Source organism: Rhodnius prolixus, unplaced genomic scaffold (assembly GCF_049639745.1).
Source record: "Rhodnius prolixus isolate KJV_2025 unplaced genomic scaffold, Rpr scaffold_1, whole genome shotgun sequence".
NCBI lineage: Eukaryota > Metazoa > Arthropoda > Insecta > Hemiptera > Reduviidae > Rhodnius > Rhodnius prolixus.
This window is the reverse complement of record NW_027411581.1, coordinates 11277519-11295265: the sequence shown is the minus strand read 5'-3', so window position 1 is coordinate 11295265 and position 17747 is coordinate 11277519. Positions and strand designations below refer to the sequence as shown.

At 30.4% G+C, this 17747-nt stretch overlaps 1 protein-coding gene and 1 long non-coding RNA gene across 2 annotated transcripts in view; one reads left to right on the top strand and one right to left on the bottom strand.

The window, feature by feature from the left end:
* Positions 1 to 17747, top strand: part of LOC141454118 (uncharacterized) — a 164822-nt gene that overhangs the window by 1807 nt on the left and 145268 nt on the right. The window contains exons 4-23 of the mRNA XM_074127987.1: positions 808 to 853; positions 2305 to 2401; positions 2978 to 3131; positions 3596 to 3702; positions 4259 to 4447; positions 6889 to 7076; positions 7366 to 7510; positions 8298 to 8519; positions 9323 to 9427; positions 10030 to 10086; positions 11242 to 11289; positions 11441 to 11509; positions 11587 to 11679; positions 12245 to 12403; positions 13842 to 13903; positions 14484 to 14528; positions 14638 to 14823; positions 15419 to 15480; positions 15556 to 15754; positions 15915 to 16023. Coding sequence (XP_073984088.1) covers positions 808 to 853; positions 2305 to 2401; positions 2978 to 3131; positions 3596 to 3702; positions 4259 to 4447; positions 6889 to 7076; positions 7366 to 7510; positions 8298 to 8519; positions 9323 to 9427; positions 10030 to 10086; positions 11242 to 11289; positions 11441 to 11509; positions 11587 to 11679; positions 12245 to 12403; positions 13842 to 13903; positions 14484 to 14528; positions 14638 to 14823; positions 15419 to 15480; positions 15556 to 15754; positions 15915 to 16023 — 2342 coding nt within the window. The remainder of the gene's footprint in view (positions 1 to 807; positions 854 to 2304; positions 2402 to 2977; positions 3132 to 3595; positions 3703 to 4258; positions 4448 to 6888; positions 7077 to 7365; positions 7511 to 8297; positions 8520 to 9322; positions 9428 to 10029; positions 10087 to 11241; positions 11290 to 11440; positions 11510 to 11586; positions 11680 to 12244; positions 12404 to 13841; positions 13904 to 14483; positions 14529 to 14637; positions 14824 to 15418; positions 15481 to 15555; positions 15755 to 15914; positions 16024 to 17747) is intronic.
* Positions 8347 to 9314, bottom strand: LOC141454337 (uncharacterized). Its single transcript, XR_012458635.1, has 2 exons — positions 8652 to 9314; positions 8347 to 8579 (listed from the first exon to the last, which is right to left on the bottom strand). It is a non-coding gene; the product is annotated as an uncharacterized lncRNA (long non-coding RNA).

Sequence of the window (17747 nt, the reverse complement as noted above, 5' to 3'; positions counted from 1 at the left end):
TAAAGACAACCCTGTCCATCACAGCAGTGAGAGTACAATGACTGCTGACTAGGAAGAGAAAATCTAAGGGTAGCACTCGTGGATTTGAAATCGGTACTTTCGGCTTATCTTCTGAGATAATCCCCTTCCTAGAAGGATAACAATAATATTCACATTATTGTGTTATTCATTATGATTTATTTCACGTTTAATCACTAAATCATCTGACTTAGAATTAGAATAGTAGATGGGAATGGACCTACGCCCTACGGCACTGCAGCCACAAGAGGCTTATTGTGTTAGATCATCTGACTTAAATACATCCATTCTGGAACAAAGTTTTTTTTCTTGATCAATGAAGTTATACTTAAATTTATTAACTGTTCATGAATATTTTATGTTTACATGAACTATTTTACTAGGCTATTGGCGATATTTCAAGAGTTTTCAAACTGAAAACATGAAAAAGTCAAATTTTATTGCCATTGAGTTTGGCTAATATGTTACAATCTTTGGCACCTGGAAGAGGATTGGATGACCCCGGTTTTTCCCAACTTTTAAAAAATAACAGACATATAATAATAACATATTTAGTACGTTTATATTATAATTTAAGCTGCATTCTTGTGTACATGTATGAGCGTTTGTTGAGGTAACTACTCATAGTTTGTTTTAAACACAAAAGAATCAAATCTTGTTAGAAATTATTGAAAAGTTGGATATTTTCTCAGTTTTAGCTAAATTTATTATATTTAATTTTACTTATATTATTTTTATTTCTAATAATTAAGACATATTTTATTTTTAAGTAATGTTTTTTATTTCTAGATACTTTGCCTGCAGTAACCAATTCTCCAGAAGAATCAGTTTATAGGTTAGTAATATTACTTATTAAATAAAAATATTGAGGGAAAGTAATGTGTATTTCTATTACTGTCACGTTCTAGAGTCAACATTTCTCCACTTGATCTCATCACTTCAGATTGCACCTTTATAAAGTGCAAGTGCACGATAAGTTCGTTTTGCAACTAGTAACTGTGCGTTTTTTATTCTCACCTTTCTTCCAGACGTTGCTTTCTTTAGTATTATTTTTGCTTTCTATTTCTACATATGGAAAGTATTGCAATTATGTTAAAGTTTTCATTTCGATTTCTCCGGAAATATCATTTTTTGATTAGTGGTTTTCGAAAATGGTCTGTGTGTACTCCAGGAGTCGGCGATCAAAAGTCCTCATCATAAGTAACACTTTATAAATGAATTATTCTCTTGAGATTTTTTCAAAAATTGCTCCAACGGTTTTTCTTGAAGTTAGTATACCCATTGTACTAAGGTAGTATACAACTTTTATTTCAACATGTTTCCAGGGTTATTCGTTTAATAGCACATTTAGAGAGTAGAGTGGATAGGTTTCTCTACAAAGTTACATATCAGAATAATGTGTCTTAATAAGCAAGGAGTGTTAAATGTGTTGCTAAAACTGCGAATAATTAATAATTTCATAACATAATACAATTTATCATTCTTTCTGGTTAGCACTTCTTGCTCCCTCAATCCAATCTCTTCATCCCCATCCTTTTCTTAACTTGTACATAATTTTTAATATCCAAGCTAATTTTTTTTATCCCTTGTTTTCTGTGCTTAATTATGCCTAATTCTTCGTGGAAACCTTTTTGCCAGCATTGTTTTAGTGTGACTCAACCACTGGTGTGATTTCTTAATGAAAATCATCAAAATGACTTCATCGCCAACAACTCGAAGATCTTTGTTCTTCTTTATTTTAAAACTTAATTTTCTCCTGATGTTCCATTGATGGTTCTTATTTGTTCGTTAGACATAAAGCCCGACTATTGCAACTGTCCAAAATATTTTAATGTGACAATTTCATCTTTAAAGTAAAAGTGCATTCTGAAATTCTGATAGTTAACTGGATGTACGGCAAGCGTGTTACAATACTCTGTTTTTATTTAAAAAATGTTGCATTCCTCTTCCGAATGTTTAATAGAACCAAATCATCACTTCGAAAACTATTTTTGTTAATTATTGTGTAATACTATTATTATATATCATCCAGTTTTTGTCCAAATGAACTCCTTCAAGGTCGAACAATGTGTCAGTTCTTTAAATTAAAAGAGTTAAGTGCCTTGATTTGTTTTGCCGTTGAGATATTAATAATCCTTTGGTTGTGATTGTGTGACAGAGATCTTAGAATTGTTTGTTTTTTAAAATGAAAGTGTTGAATTATGTTCTAGTAGGTTAAATAAAATAAAGATTGAAGTCCTGTTTTATATATTTAGAAATGTATACTTATAAATCTTTTTATTTCAGTGAAAATATAAGCGATCAAATGAAGGATAATTTTAGAGAAATTCTCCTGTTATATTCAAAGGGTATAAGTGCCACAAAATTTAGTGCTGTTTATAAGGTAATTTTGACTGAAATGTTTGTTTTTTTTCTATTATAAGTTAAAGTAATCACTGTCGCCTACTGGGAATTATAATTTATCTTCTTCCCTACCTCAAAAGACTTAATGGGAGTTGGAATTCTTCACATAATCTTGAAACTAGTTCAGAGAAGAATTTGTCATATTTTTCCTTTCATCTGATAATATTTTGAGGGCTAGGATCGTATCGTTTTGTTTTGTTTTCAATCAAACCTCATCAGTCCAAGTTGGAGTAAATGTTCCTTAAAGGGTCTGCATGAACAAATATGAGATATAGTTTCTCCAACAATCTCTTAATTACTTTGGAAGAAATTTATTTATTTATTTATTTTGTATTTATTTATTTATATTTTGCGTCTGATTCGACGAACTGAGGTTTTAAGAGAAATGGAATTATGCAAAAAAGTATAACTTAGATTTGTGCTCTAGAATAATTTAGGACACATATTAATCTCCCGAAGACCCAATCTAAAATTTATAAATTTTTGTACTCTAAAGAAAATTGTGAAAATTAAGAGTAAGTCGTTGAATATTTCAAATGTTTCTTTTTATTTTAAGGAAAAATTTGGCGGCCCATTAATTGCTCAAGATTTAGGATTTAGCTCCATGAAAGAACTTATAATTTCTTTACCTAACATATTTACGTTTGAAAAGACGAAATATTCTCAAGATTGGGTACTTTATGATGCAAGAATCAATCCAAAACGAAAGGGTGAGTTGAAATCAAGAAGTGTTTTGCGTTTATTTTATGTAAAAAATTAGTATTTTTTGCTTTTTGCCACTTTATGCAGATCATTACTTTACTATGCTTGTTTTAGATAGGGAGTAACTATAAAACCAAAAGGACTGCTGCTCAATAACTTTTAAATAACATCTAAGGTTTTTGGCGAACCGATAGTGTTCTCTTATTACATACAGCACTGTCCATCACCGGAAGAGAAAATCTAAGGGTCAGAAGCTGGGTTCGAACCCGGGACCTCCGCGTGGGAATCCAATACGATAACTGCATAGCTAATCCATAATCCTTGTTATAAGTCTAGGCAACCTCTCATATCTCTGATGATGTTTTCCATGTTTCTGATTGATTATGTTCTCCGACTTTCGCACTGTTGTAAGCATTTCGACAGCCTCCTACCAATCAGCTATTTGAAATGAATTCTTTTTTTATTGTTACAGATTCTTCAAGCAAATGGGTTCCAAATATAGTGTCAGATTGTATTACTGATCTTACCGAAAAGTATCCTCAAGGGATAAAATCAGAAGAGATATTAGACAAATACGAGGTACGAGCTTAAATAAAATTTTGACAATATAAAAAACTTCCATAAATATAAAACGAGGAACTGAAGTTTCTAATAATAATAAAACCTTTATTAAATTCAAGATCCAAAGGAAACATAGTAATTAATAAATATTTTAAACAAATTTTTACGTTTGAACAGAATAATATATTCTCATGCTGACAGGCAAACTCAAGGTCTTAAGACTGTCCAGAGAGTTGTCGGTAGTGTTATCAGTACTCTGCTAATAATTTTATTTATTAGTACAATTTAAATCAAGAATACAAAATTAAAATACATCTTTTTAATTAATTAATTTTAGGTATGGATATTTTTCATAAATTTAGAAAATAAAATATTTAATAAAAATAAAAAAATCAGTCAAACCGCTCCAAAAAACCTCTTTAACAGAGAAATAAATGTAGAGCAGCACAATACTTGAGTTCACCTCAAATACTAAGCACCAATTCAGAAGGAATCTTCTAAAGAGATTCTGAGAAAAAAAGTTGAACAATACGTACGTATACGTGTAGCGCCCATTACTTTGTTTAATTTACAGGAAGAATTCAAAGTTAGAATTGATATTAAGAAGTTAGGATTTGATAGCGTAGGATCATTTTTAACCAACTGTCGAGGCATTAAGTTGAAAATGGTAGATGAAGAATGTATAGTATTTCCCAAATTTAAAACAAAAAATCTGGATATTGAAACTAGTGAATCTGTTAATGCACTTCCGCCACTTCAAGAGGTATGTATTTACTTTTTTTTAAAATTATTTTTTCGATTTTTCTGTTTAGTGTATTATATAAGCTTATTATTTAACATACTATGTTAAACTTATATTTAAGATTTTTGTCTCGCGATGAAATTCTCTAATAAAAAGTAAGAATTTTTGTTTTCAGCTTTAGTTTTAAAACTTCTATAGTCCTTAAAAGCAGCCAGAACTTGCTTCAAAATCCCTCGAAATCAAAGAACTTTCTAAAATAAAGAACTCATTTGAAGAAGTTTTTCTGAAAAAAAAAAAAAAAAAAAATATGAACTAGTATATTAGGATTAAGCGTTAAGTTGACTATAATAATGTTATAAGTTTAAAGATAATATTGTACCCTATTAAGAACAAGGAGAAAATAAATAAATTACTAAAAATAATACATAACACTAAAAGCAGATTACGCGATTGTCGTTAAAACTCGGAATGCTGATTAGCTTTAAATGTTATATACTTGCTATTATATAGAGTATAGACAGTAAATTTTTGGATAGGATAGCTTGCTTTTAGATTGTAGTTTCCCGAAAAACTTCCCAAAGACTCAATTTTCTTGGTAAAATGTTTTTTTTTTTTGTTTTCTTTTTTTGGCATTGGCTTCCGCCATACAGCCAGCATCGTCTAGGTGCTTATCACTAGAATATCACTTACTCTCCGTTCTTACCTACAAATACATTCGCTTCACACATTCATCATTCTACTATATACCGCTATTTACATAAACTACTGCTAATGGATGGAGCAGCACTCTGTGCTCCTGCCATCCTTCTCGCTTAACCAAAATTAAAATCACGTAATCCTTCTCTAAGCATTTTGTTCCATTCATTCTAATTCGGCTATAGCTTCTAAATACATTCATATTTCATTGCTAGCTCTGCTATCGACTTAAGCACATAACTGTTGGTGGAGAATATAATGTCTTCGTAGCGAAATGGTGCATCTAAATACCTGTATATATCGTCAAACATTCGTTTCCTTTCTACCACATAACGTGGACATATCATTATTACATGTTTGAAATCTTCCTCCTCATTGCAATCTACGCAAAGAGGAGAGGCCTTTTGTTGATCCTGTGTAGATACGATCCGCACACCGCGTGGTTCGCTCTCAGCCTGCTTATTGTCGTAACAACCCATTTATTAGTGCCAGTTCCCTTAAACCATGGTTGTCTAGGTAACTGATCTGCCATAGTTTTATAGAATCTACCTTTATCACCATTATTGTAATCTGTCTGCCATTTTTGTAGTGCTGCTTTTGCAATTATACGCTTGATATCGGTGTGTGGTAATTTATAATTAGCCATTTCCCCACTATTGGTGGCTTCCTTTGCAAGTGTATCAACAATTTCATTCTCTTTTATACCACAATGACCTCTTACCCACAAAAAATTAATGCAGACTCCCTTCTCTTTAAAAATGGCAATAGTTTCTACAATCTCTGCGATAATGTGATTCATTCCTCCAGACTGGTTGTGTATATGTGATAATTTACACAACGCACTCTGGCTGTCACTAATAATGGTATATTTTTTCTCCGACAACGAATAAATATATTTTAAAGCCGTTAAAATAGCAATTAGCTCCGCTGTATAGATGGACGCCTCATCTTCTAATTTAATTGTTGAAAATAGTTCCGAACCGGATCATACACAGCACTTCCGACTTTATTATTGATTTTGGACCCATCTGTAAATAAACGATATGAGCCCGGATAATGGGAAGAAATGTAATCTTGGTAAAATGTTCCAAGAAAAAATGTGTAAATAGTACATGATTTAAAAATAATCGTGAAAAATCCATACCATAATCAGACCTTAATTTACATATTCCAGCCAAAATCGTAAGCAACATCAATAACAAAACGGAATACAAGTTTGAGCTTAGTACTAGTTGACTCCATCGTTTTAATCACTCTTTAGTATAAAAAGTAGAGGTATTGAAGTAGAGAGATGTAGAGATTAAAATGTGGTTACGTCCGCTTTGTTATCCGATCAGTGTCATCCACTGATGTTATCCGTCGCAACACGCGTATTTATTGATTCCCTGACAGATTTCGGGCTTTCATCCTTCATAGAGGTTGATTAAACAGTTAGGTTTAGAGCATTCGGTTTCACTTATGTTTGGTCTCACACTACGCTTGTTGAAAGATATATTTAACTTTACTGGTGAAGAATGTAGAACTAACACGGTACCAGTACTAGTCAGTTATGCAGTAATGACTGCATTGAGAACAGTATGTTTAAAATTTAGGTCTCTCTCTCTCTCAATTTTATTAAAATTTGAAGAATGTTCCTAGCAATTAATATACCATCAGGGGCTAGATATGTATCTACAAATTTGTTATAACTTTTATTTTCACAAATTCGATCCTTAATTAGATAAGTAAGGTGCATTTTAAAGATGTCAAGTAAAAATTGTTTTCAGATAAAACATCTTTGGAACAATTATTTTAATGACGAGGTATGTGATCCGACTTATGATTATAAAGGATTTCAATTACCAGATGTATCACAGATGAGAGTTCATGTGTCAGATGTACATTCGCCTTCAGCAATATGGCTTCATCCTTTAGAAAACGCAACAAGACTCTACAAACTTATGTTTGCATTAAAGTGAGTTTCTTTAGTGTAATGTTTATTTTATGTTCAGCGCTGATCTAAGAGAAATAAAAGATTTCTTGCCAGGTTTCAATGTTTAAAAGTAAGTATTTACTGGAATTTGAAAATTCATTGGGATTTTAAACTGTTTGAGTTTGAGGAAAGAATATAAAGTGGAAAGCAATTGGTCTGTCACTTTCTTTAGGAAATATTTTTTAAAAAGTTAACATTAATTTGTAACTTGAGTGTAAATTTTGGTTGTTATGGTAATAATGGAAACTAACGTTTTTTTTTATTTCAACAGCATATTCTATGATGATGTAGAAGAAAATTACCGTATGCATGAAAATATAATAAAACCTGGACAAGTGTGTTGCGTTAGATTTCATTTAGATAATCGATGGTACAGGTCTAAAATACTTGAAATTCAAGATAAGAACAAAATCAAAGTGAGTAAATTATTTTATTGGTTGCTTAATTTTATTAGTTAAAAAAATAACTCTCAATTAAAAACAGACATTTAAAACGCAAGAACTTGAAGCAGCGTAATTGACGTTCCCACGCTGTTATTCTGCTCCTACATTTGAGAAACAGTTAACATACCCGCGATAGACTAACGGCATTGGCTTGGCTTTCCCAGATTATATGAAATTCAAAGCTGAATTTCGCCTCTCTTTCCAGCCATCCACATATTTCCACACCTTCCTGTTCTTCGAACGTTCGCAACCTCTTGAGGGCACTTTGGTCGCTTCTCAATTTGACCTAATTTCCATAAAAATAATACTTAAAATATTTCATCCCATATGCTACAGCTTGGAGCTCTTTCTTGGTGACCAGTAATTTTTCGTTCTTTGATAAACTTCTACTGCTGTAAGCAATTGTTCTGCTCTGCCTTCAAGAGCTCATTTGAAGATAGTTTTTCTGAAAAAATAAACCATTATATTATGATTAAGCATTAAGTTGACTAGAATAATATTATAAGTTTAAAGAAAATATTGTGCCCAATTGAGAACATGGAAAAAATAAATTACAAAATTCCAGTCTTTATATGATAGAGATATAATTGATACACTATTAAAATTTTACCATTCCTCAATGATGTGAACTGCTGATGATATGAAACGCTTATTCTAATCTATCACATCAAGGCAAGAAACGATATCCCAAGCAGAGCTAGAGGCTTCCAAATTATTCAGTGATAATTCTATTAAACTTAATGTATGTACATCTTTTCAGGTTAGTTACGTAGATTATGGTACAATAAATTGGGAAAGCCAGGACTCACTGCGCTTGTTGCATAAGAAATTTATTGAAGATCCTGTTCATGTTGTTCGAGCGAAATTACATAATCTTCAACCAGTGAACCATAAAACAGAGTGGGATAATGAAGTCAATTATTTCCTTTTTGAAATTTTATATCAAAAGACTTTCTATGCTTGCATTTTGGAAGCTAACGAAGTAAGCCAAAAGCGTCTTTATGTTTAAACATACAAATTTTATCTTATTTTTATCTGAAAACTAGAAAATTTTATACATTTATTTTATAAATTTTCAAATTAAAAATAGGCTAGCTCGCTGCTTGTGACTCACTCATTGATGTATATTTCAAAAGAGTTCAGTTCTCAGATCTTGATACAGACTTGGTTTCAGTCTTCTTGAAGCTGTAGGCTCGCCAAGGTAGTGATCAGATGTGGATGACAGGGTGTGAAGTGTGAGTTGGAATGGCTTGAATGACTAGTACTCTGTCTATTTGTATGTTCCTAGTAAACCATGAGGCTTCATTGCATGCCATTGTGCTTTAGTTTGTAAAGTCTGTAGTTTTTTATTCAGTGTTTGGATGGTTGTTATCCAGATTAGCCAGTCGTGTGTTAAAAGAGGTCTAAGAAGCGACTAGTAGAGCAGTACTGCAGATGCTAGTAAGTCAGTAATGCATTGGTTAATGTTTAGTTGGAGGAGGCTGTAGTTGTATCGTATATGCAGGTCTAAGTAAGGAGTGTAGATTGAAGAGTAGGGGATTCAAGATTGCTCCTTGAGAATGTCCCGCAAAAATCGGTCGTTTAGTAACTGGTTTAGCTGCTATGGTTTGGAGAAGTGCTGTATTTGCCTGGATAACTACAGCTTCAAGTTCGTTGTTCATTTAGTTTCTCTTCACTTCTGTTTATTTCTTGATTCACCCAAATAACTTTTATTTTCGATACTTTTTTTTTTTAAATATATATCACTTGTTTTGGTTACTATAGAAAGTTAAATTAATTGTACAGATTCCTGTAATTAGTGTGATGTTGATTGATACCAGCCAGGATGAAGATGTTAACATTAATGACATACTAATTCAAAAAGGCTTTGCAAGGTGTTCAGCTATTTTGGTAAGATATTTATTTCATTTAAAAATTGACTTATTGTCCGTGCAATACCAACAACTCCGAAGATAAACAAAAATTAGTGTTTGAATTGAAGCATTCTGTCACTAAAACTTATAGTAACAATAAGACAATTTATATGGGGATATATATACATATTTATTTATTTTCAAATCATTACTGATTTTATGTATAATTTTAGAATCATTTCGATCATAGTTTCCAATAATCATCTACACCTCTTTTTTGAACTTACCTGTTTAATTCTTGATTGAGTCATTAGAAACCAACTTATAATGTAAACAATTTTTAAAAGACATTTTTTGATCATTGCCAGCAAAAGCATCATAATTTAAGGCCTGAAGTGCAGTTCTAGTAAGCCGCGGTAGCAAAAATTTTGGTATAGAAAAAATAAAATTTTAATTACTGAAGAACATTGTTAACTATTTAAATTAAAAAATGTTTTAATACACGACTTTCTCTACATACAACATACATATGTGGAGAACATACATGTTAACTGTACAAGAATATCCTCGCTTTAATAATTTTTAGTTGATATTTGTATTATATGAAAATAATGTATTATATCTTTTTAATTTTTACAGTCAATTAATAAGGTTAAGGATGATGCGGATTTTGAAAGGCATGAAGTATATCAAAAAGTATGTTAAAAATATCTTTTACTTTTATATTGTTTTGTTTTGTATTAAGAGAGTATTAGCAAACTTGCATCTACGTTCAGTTTAGGAATGAGATGAGATCGGATTTGAAGGATCTAATGAGCAAAGCCTATTTTAATTTTTAAAACTACCATAGTTAATTTAATTGAAAAAAGTATCCAAAAAATTGTTTTTAATGATCTAGAAAAACTGTTGTAGAAAAAATGATCTAGAAATTCAAAAAATGTTTTCATTATTACCGAAAGTTTGTTTTTTTACAAAGTAAATGAGCGGTAAACGTGTTAAGCTAGGCGTAGTGGAGACGAATATGTCGCGTGTGACCCGTCACATTTCAGTGCGGGTTTTTGTAACTATTTTTGTTATGTGTCACCAATAAGTGCCATTTCATTAATTTCGTTACTTACAAATAACCAGTGCCGTGTCATGCTATACGCATCATACTCTGCATTCTTTAGTTTGCACCTAACTTAATTGTTTATTGAATCAATGGTTCGTATTAAAAAGTGCACACTTCACAAGTTATTATTACTTGGTAGTCTAAGAAAAAACAAATTGCAGTGTTAATTTATATTCCCCTTTGAAATTTTATTCGGATATTTTAAGAGAAGGAAATGTTGGTTATCGTTACATCTTGCTGTGGAATTTTTATATTATAATTCTTTTTTCAAAAACTTCATTTCCTTATCTTGCGAATGCAACACCTTAACATTCATTATAGAACGATACGTATTTAATACATGATTATTCAATGAAATATTACAATTGCCTCCTTTTCGTAGTGAACCTATGCTTATAAGTTTACCAGTTGCTAGACCTCTCCGTGAAAGAAAAAATTTATCTCCGAAACTGTAATTAACCTAGTAATTTTGAATGCATTTTCTATTTCATGTTTCTTCGCACGATTTTTCAAATAAGGCAAAATCTTAATTCACAGTTAATGTAAATTAAAAACTCGCATAAATCTTTCGGTTTTAAGCAAAAAAACGTTGGGTCAAAAGCAGTAAACTAGCAATGTAGCAATTCAGTTTCAAGCCGAGAAATTTATCATGGGTGCTAGATTATCATCTGAATCTTAAAATAGATTTAAATTTAAGCTCTATTACAATACATAATACTTAAAGTGGGTATACTTTACAGGATTATTGTGGCGATGTTTCCGATTTGCTTGCAGGAATCTTACAAAAGGTAAAATTTTAGAGTATATAGTAGCTTAACAACAGATTAAGGTGTCAAAAAATGAAACAAAATGTGCTTTGGAAATGCAATCATGTAGCCTATGACTTTATCAACCTTGACCTTGATAAAAATTTGTTGATAAAATTAATTGCAATTTTAGATACTTCCTGTTTGGCTGACATTAGGTGCACCAATGGATGCTGAAGGAATTCGAGGTTTATTTAAGGAGGTAAAATTTTTGGCGCTTACATTGAGTTTTCATTAATACTGTTAAATAATTACTTTATCCTCTGATTCTTGTAACAGATTGAAGAGAGCGCTGAAAGTGGAAATAAAAACAAACCATTAAATACTTGTTGTTCTTCGCATTTCATTAGATCAATGTTTCTTAAGGATGTTGTAAGTAGTTGTGCTAAAGCATTTAGATACTATTGAGTTTTCAATCGATTAGCAATTTTATATCATATGTATTTATTAATGGCTTTGAATATTAACCATTACAAAATTATAAATAGAAGTAGCCTATTATTAGTAGGAAGAGAATATCGAAGATAAAGAGCCGGAATTATGGGAAAAACATTGCATAAATTAAATAAAAAAGCCCTTTATTCTGTTGGCAAGAAATTGAAGAAGGATATTCTACTTAACCGCTAAAATATCTAAGCATTGTTCTTGAAATTGGTTGCTCCACACCACGGTTTTCCTAAACTTACTCATTTAGTATGTGAGTTGAGTTTTGTGCCAACATATAACATTGCATCTGATGAATGCTTGAAAGGGCGAAATCCTCTCTGCCCCTCTTATCATCTCCCCCTTAATCAGACACATATTTAATGATTTATTTAATCAGGAATACTTGGTAAATTAGTTTTATAACTGTAGATACTTGACAATATAGTTATCAGTACTTATAATGTAGTTGTAAACAAATTTTTGTTAATTATTGTTATCTTTTTTGATGTAGGAAAACATTTCCAAAATATGGCACAATGTTTTCTTGAAAAACATTGTTTACATTTATCAAGAGTTTTTAAAAGAGGTAACCGCGAGAGTATCTGTAGAAGAAAGATTCTTCCAATTGCATCCATTTTGTGATAAATATTCATCAGAAATTTTAAGTAATGTAAGTACCACAATTATTATGCTTATGCTCCTTTTTTAAAATATTAACCAGGCTGATATCCAGTGCTCTTTTCCAATCAATATTGTAAGCAGAAACATGAAAATACAACTGATGCAGTACTAAAAACTATTAACCAGCGTTACTAATAAAAAACTGAGCCTAAATTTAGTTCGAAACGTTGGCTTTAAGATTGTTTATTTATAACTAACCTTATCTCAAGATTTTTCAAAAATAATTACAAGCTCTGGCCAACTATCTTAAATAATTATCATTCCATTCGCCAAATTCGTTAAATGTCCTGTGACCATGTAGTCATATCGGGTCACAGAGTAACCTATTGAATACAACACCGTGCTTTTTGTACAGAATATTCAACATGAAAATTGTAATTGTAAATATCATTCTAAATAATGTTAAACACTAGAGATCGCATTACCCATCCGTTATCGCTAAATTATCAAATTCTAGATTTGATTGACACATTCTGATCAGTAAATTTCGTTAAACATCTTTTGGAACCCCCGCGTTTTTTATCTGCAGCTATGTAGGAGAAGTTAAAAATATTCCTTGAATAAATCGTTATCTATCCTCTTTCTTTATCGTTAGCTTTCCCTTCAGCAGATGCTTTTTTAGTTTCATTTCTCCTTGGAAAATTTGTCAGCTGCTAGTTGCTTACCAGACAAGTTGTGGTAAGCCCTCCTTATTATCATCTCAGTATTGTAATCTGTAATTACTGCGGTCTGAAAAAATTCATATTCTCCGTGTAACTTACTTCCGATTAATCAGATAAAGGTTGTGGTGGTAATTGTAAATCATTCTTGTGAAAGAGTCCATTTTCGAGTTTGAAATATTCAGTTTTTTTTTTAAGAAAAGTGAAATAGTCAAATGATCCAATGGACCAAATAGTGACACACTTTTTAGTCATGATTTGATCTTTGCTACTGGCTATTGAATTAACTTATTTAATGGAATATGTACTTAAAAAATTAAGTATTGCATCCATAATTATTTGAAAAAGTCAGTGATAATTTTGTTACACAAGAGCACATGGTGTTGCTTTTAGAAAATATCATTGCTCTGAAAATACTAGCTGTTATGGTTTTAACCCTTTTAATACGCCTAACGCAATTTAAAATACAAAATATAAAAGAAAAATAGGGTTGATTATCCTGAAACGGATATATCTCAGTTAAAAATTATAATACGTACTGTGACCACATTTAGATACTTTAGATCTTGATGGGTATATCAACCCCGTTTTCACTGAATTAATTTCTTATATACAATGAAATTATAGACATAGTACACGATCATATACAATTGATATTGATATACGTTCAACATTTTTGCTGCTAATACTCATTTTAACTTTTATTCTATCATTAATATAATATTTATTAACTTTTATTCACTTTATTTGTATATGTTGTTTTACTAGACTCTGCTGAAAAATGAAAGCCCTCTGGAAACGGTAATAGAAAACGGAAATATGGAATCAAAGTAATTATTTATCTTCTTCTTTACTTAATATTTATTTTGGCATTCAAATGCCCTCGTTCTGAAGACTTCTTATGGGTTTTGTACAAAATTTGTCTAAATGTATTTCTTAAATTAATGTGAATGAACTTTTAAAAAAATTTTAAAAAAAACTTTACATTCTAGTTTTACTGGTTTCCGTTTAACTTGTAACTACAGTTGTACTCCTTAACAAAAACTTACAGTTTATAAAGTTAAGGGTTGACAACTAAAATTGCCATTTAAGACGGAAATAGGCTCCTCAAGCACAACATATATTTTTTCCAGTAGTCATACTTTTTAAATTCTTAACGTCTGCTGTGATCTGTAAGAAGCTCCTAGAAAAAGAAAATCTAAGGGTCAGCTGCTGGATTCGATCCCGGGTCTTCCGAGTGGGAATCCAATACGCTAACCGCATAGCTAATCCCTTTTCTTACTTATTGTTTCATATTCTAGGGAAACATTCCTAAAAGGAAACCTATGATAATAAAGCTTAAAATAATGCAACAACTTTCATTAATCGCGCTCTGGGTCTGATTTTAAATTTGATTTTCCCCAATTTCAGTGATGCAAATCCGAATACAGAAGGGACTGGTGATCAACTTTCCTGGTTCGTATTCTGTCAATATACTCTTCAGATATCTTATTTTCACTCATAATTTTTTATCTAAAGTGGTAATGTTTGAAAACTAAGATAATTTATTATTGTTGTTTAAAAGTGTAACTATGCAAACCAGCCATTTGTCTCTGTCAGAATCTCAATTGATGGGTATTGGCGATTGTTCAGAAAATATACAATCCGTGAAATCGCGCAGGAAAGGTGGTTTTGATTTTTATCCAAATTTTCCTTCAAAGAAGGATTCTTGCGCTTCATCAGTAATATCATCAAGGAATCTGTCTCCCAGGTCAGTTTACTCATTCTACAAATTTAGAAGTATGGATACAAAGTATTTTATCTATCTTAATATGTTATTTCTCAAGTTGCTTAATAATGAATTGCCTCTTACCGAAAAGTCTGTGACATGTTTCTTGTTTATGTTGAATGCTTGCTGTTTTACTTTTATTGGTTTTTAGGGATTTTACTTTTAAAAAAAACTTTTTTATGGAGTATCGACTTTTATTATTTAACATCAACCAGGTCAAATCCTGTAACTTTAAACTTTGGGGAACCACAAAACTATTTAACTTTTCGAATTATTTTTATCTGAAGAAATAGATAATTGCATGTAAATTTAATTTCATAAATGCAAGCAGTCGTTTTCAGAGATGAATCCAAATCATCTTCATATAATAATATTTTTATTACGAATTTGCTGAATATGAATAATTGTTTTATTTGTGTTTCATGTGCATAATTGTATAGAATCTTATGAAAAAGTGCTTTTACTAAAAAAGAAGGGCATTTAAAAATAAAATGGAACATCTGATTAATTATCTGGAGTTGAGTGTATTCCTCTTCTCAGAATGTTTTATAATTTTTTTTTTTTTTTTTTTTATTAGAAGCGGGTTGATATGTCCATTACAGTGCGAACGGGATGAGAAAAAATTTGTATTTGAAGCTGGTGAGTATATTGAATAAACAGAATACTGATTTTAATGAAAAGGAATTTTTAGCATTTGTTTGCTTATACTTTTAGAGCTTGACGATGGAAGGACGTTAATTGTTGTCCAGCTGGTTAACCAAACATATGTTGTACAAGAACAAATACTAAGAGATTTCACTAATGGAATACCATTTATGCTGTTGAAACATAGAGCCAATAAATTTACGGATCAAAGTGAAAATGTAACTATTACATCAACAAGTCATCCTGGAATTTACCGCAGTTTAAAAGGGTAATTATTCTGTATTTATTTACGAACTAGAAAATTCATGTATCAGTTTTTACTATAAATAGAAGCTTTGAGATAATATTTGAATTTGTTCGCCTAATTGAGATACTTATGTACAACCGATATGTCAAAAAAGTTTTCTATTTGTTTCATTTCATGGCAGATGTGGAATAATAACAAGTTCAGAAGCGACACTTATGCCACTAGCTAATGTAGGGAAATTTTTTAGAATTGTTTCACCTCAGGATAAATATTTGCCAACTTTTTTTGGAGTAAGTTATCGTCAACACAGATATTAATTTCTAGTTTATTTGTTGATTGAAAGTAAGATTGTCTAGTGGTGTTTAAATTTAAATTAATTTAGAACGCCTCCGGTTAGATTATGCTCTAGAGGGTAGTTAAGGTGTAACCCCTCAGTCAAAGGTTGTTTTGTAGTAAAAAAGTAGGTGTATGATTATACATAAAAAAAAGGGCATTAACCAATTGTAATCGTGTCATTTTAACTGCAGATCCAAAATAACCTAAGTGAAAATATTAGGCATAAAACGACGAAAACAATTTAAATTCACTACTTTTTTGCGGTCTCTATCCAATTAATGTCTTATTCGTGTTCTTCTAAGTACAAAAAAAAAATAATAATAATAACTTCTCAAACTGAAAAAACAAAGATAACGCTTTCTAAGTCTTTCGAAAGACCTAATTGTAAACAAATATTGATTTCAAATAGTCATATTTTTATCGATATTGGTATCTTTTATATGAATTTGTGTTTTATGATTAATCAAACAAAATTTGGTTATCGAATAAGGACTGCAAGCTATTTGTTTACATTCTATTGTAATCGCTTAATATAAGCGTTGGAAAAACGTCCCTGAGAAAACAGTGAAGTGCAGGTTCAATTCAAGGGCAAAACAATTTATAAGAAATTTTGAATCAGAAACACTTTGTGATCCGATTAAAATTTTAGTAAAGAAAATTAGGGAAGTATTGACTATCATATGATATTTCGCGATGCACTCATTTTATGCCTACAAAATATAAATATTTAAAATAAAATCCATCTGAAAAATGTATGTATTATGACTTCTCGGACATTTTGGTTGTATCATTGACCTAGGATAATGATTTAATAAAGGTTTCAAGATGTACAAAAACGTTTGAAACGTTCACTTTTCCTTTAATTATTGTGATTTTTTTCTCTCACTTCTTTTAGAGTTTAGCACTGAGCTGGGAATTAGTCGACCAGTGTAAAGGTACTTTTCTTTCCTGATTGAATACGTCCTAATAAAAGGAGAGGTTTATTTATTTAAAAAAAACATACAATTTAGAAAAGTATATCACTTAGTTGTTGTCTCCTAACTTTAAACTTGAGCTTTAAGCTAAAATTTTAATTTTAGCGATTTCTGGCAAATAAAAATGAGTGTATAAGATAAAAAAGTCAATATTTTGAATTTATAATTCAGAAAAATGAAAGAGCCAGTTATTTTTACTACATATTTGTGGTTTTTTTTTTTGTTTTTTTTTTAATGCATTTATTCAATTGTTTCTTACTTTAGCACATTTACTGATGATTAGTAGTTACTTAATTTTTTTTTCTGAAAAAGTTTTATAAAATTGTTTTAATAGTATTAATTTTTTAATTATATTAATTTTTTAATTGTTTACGTAATTTCTTATATTTTCTCAAAATTGATGTTATTAAACAAAAATTAATAAAATCGATTTTAATTGACCCTAAAGTATTGAGGCTTGGGTTAAGAATTTTGTTAGAAATAAATGTTCTGTTTTGTTCCTATAATTTTAAAAGTAAACTTAAGTGATTTAAAAGTACAAATTTAAAAATACTTGAAGTAATTTGTTTTTTCAAAAAATTTGAGTATTTTTTCGCTTATTGATTTTTTAAATTTTATAAAAATTCAAATTGACTTATAAATGTTTATTTCGTTTAAATTGACTCTAAACATTTCATTTCTTTTTTGTAAATTGTAAAGTGCCT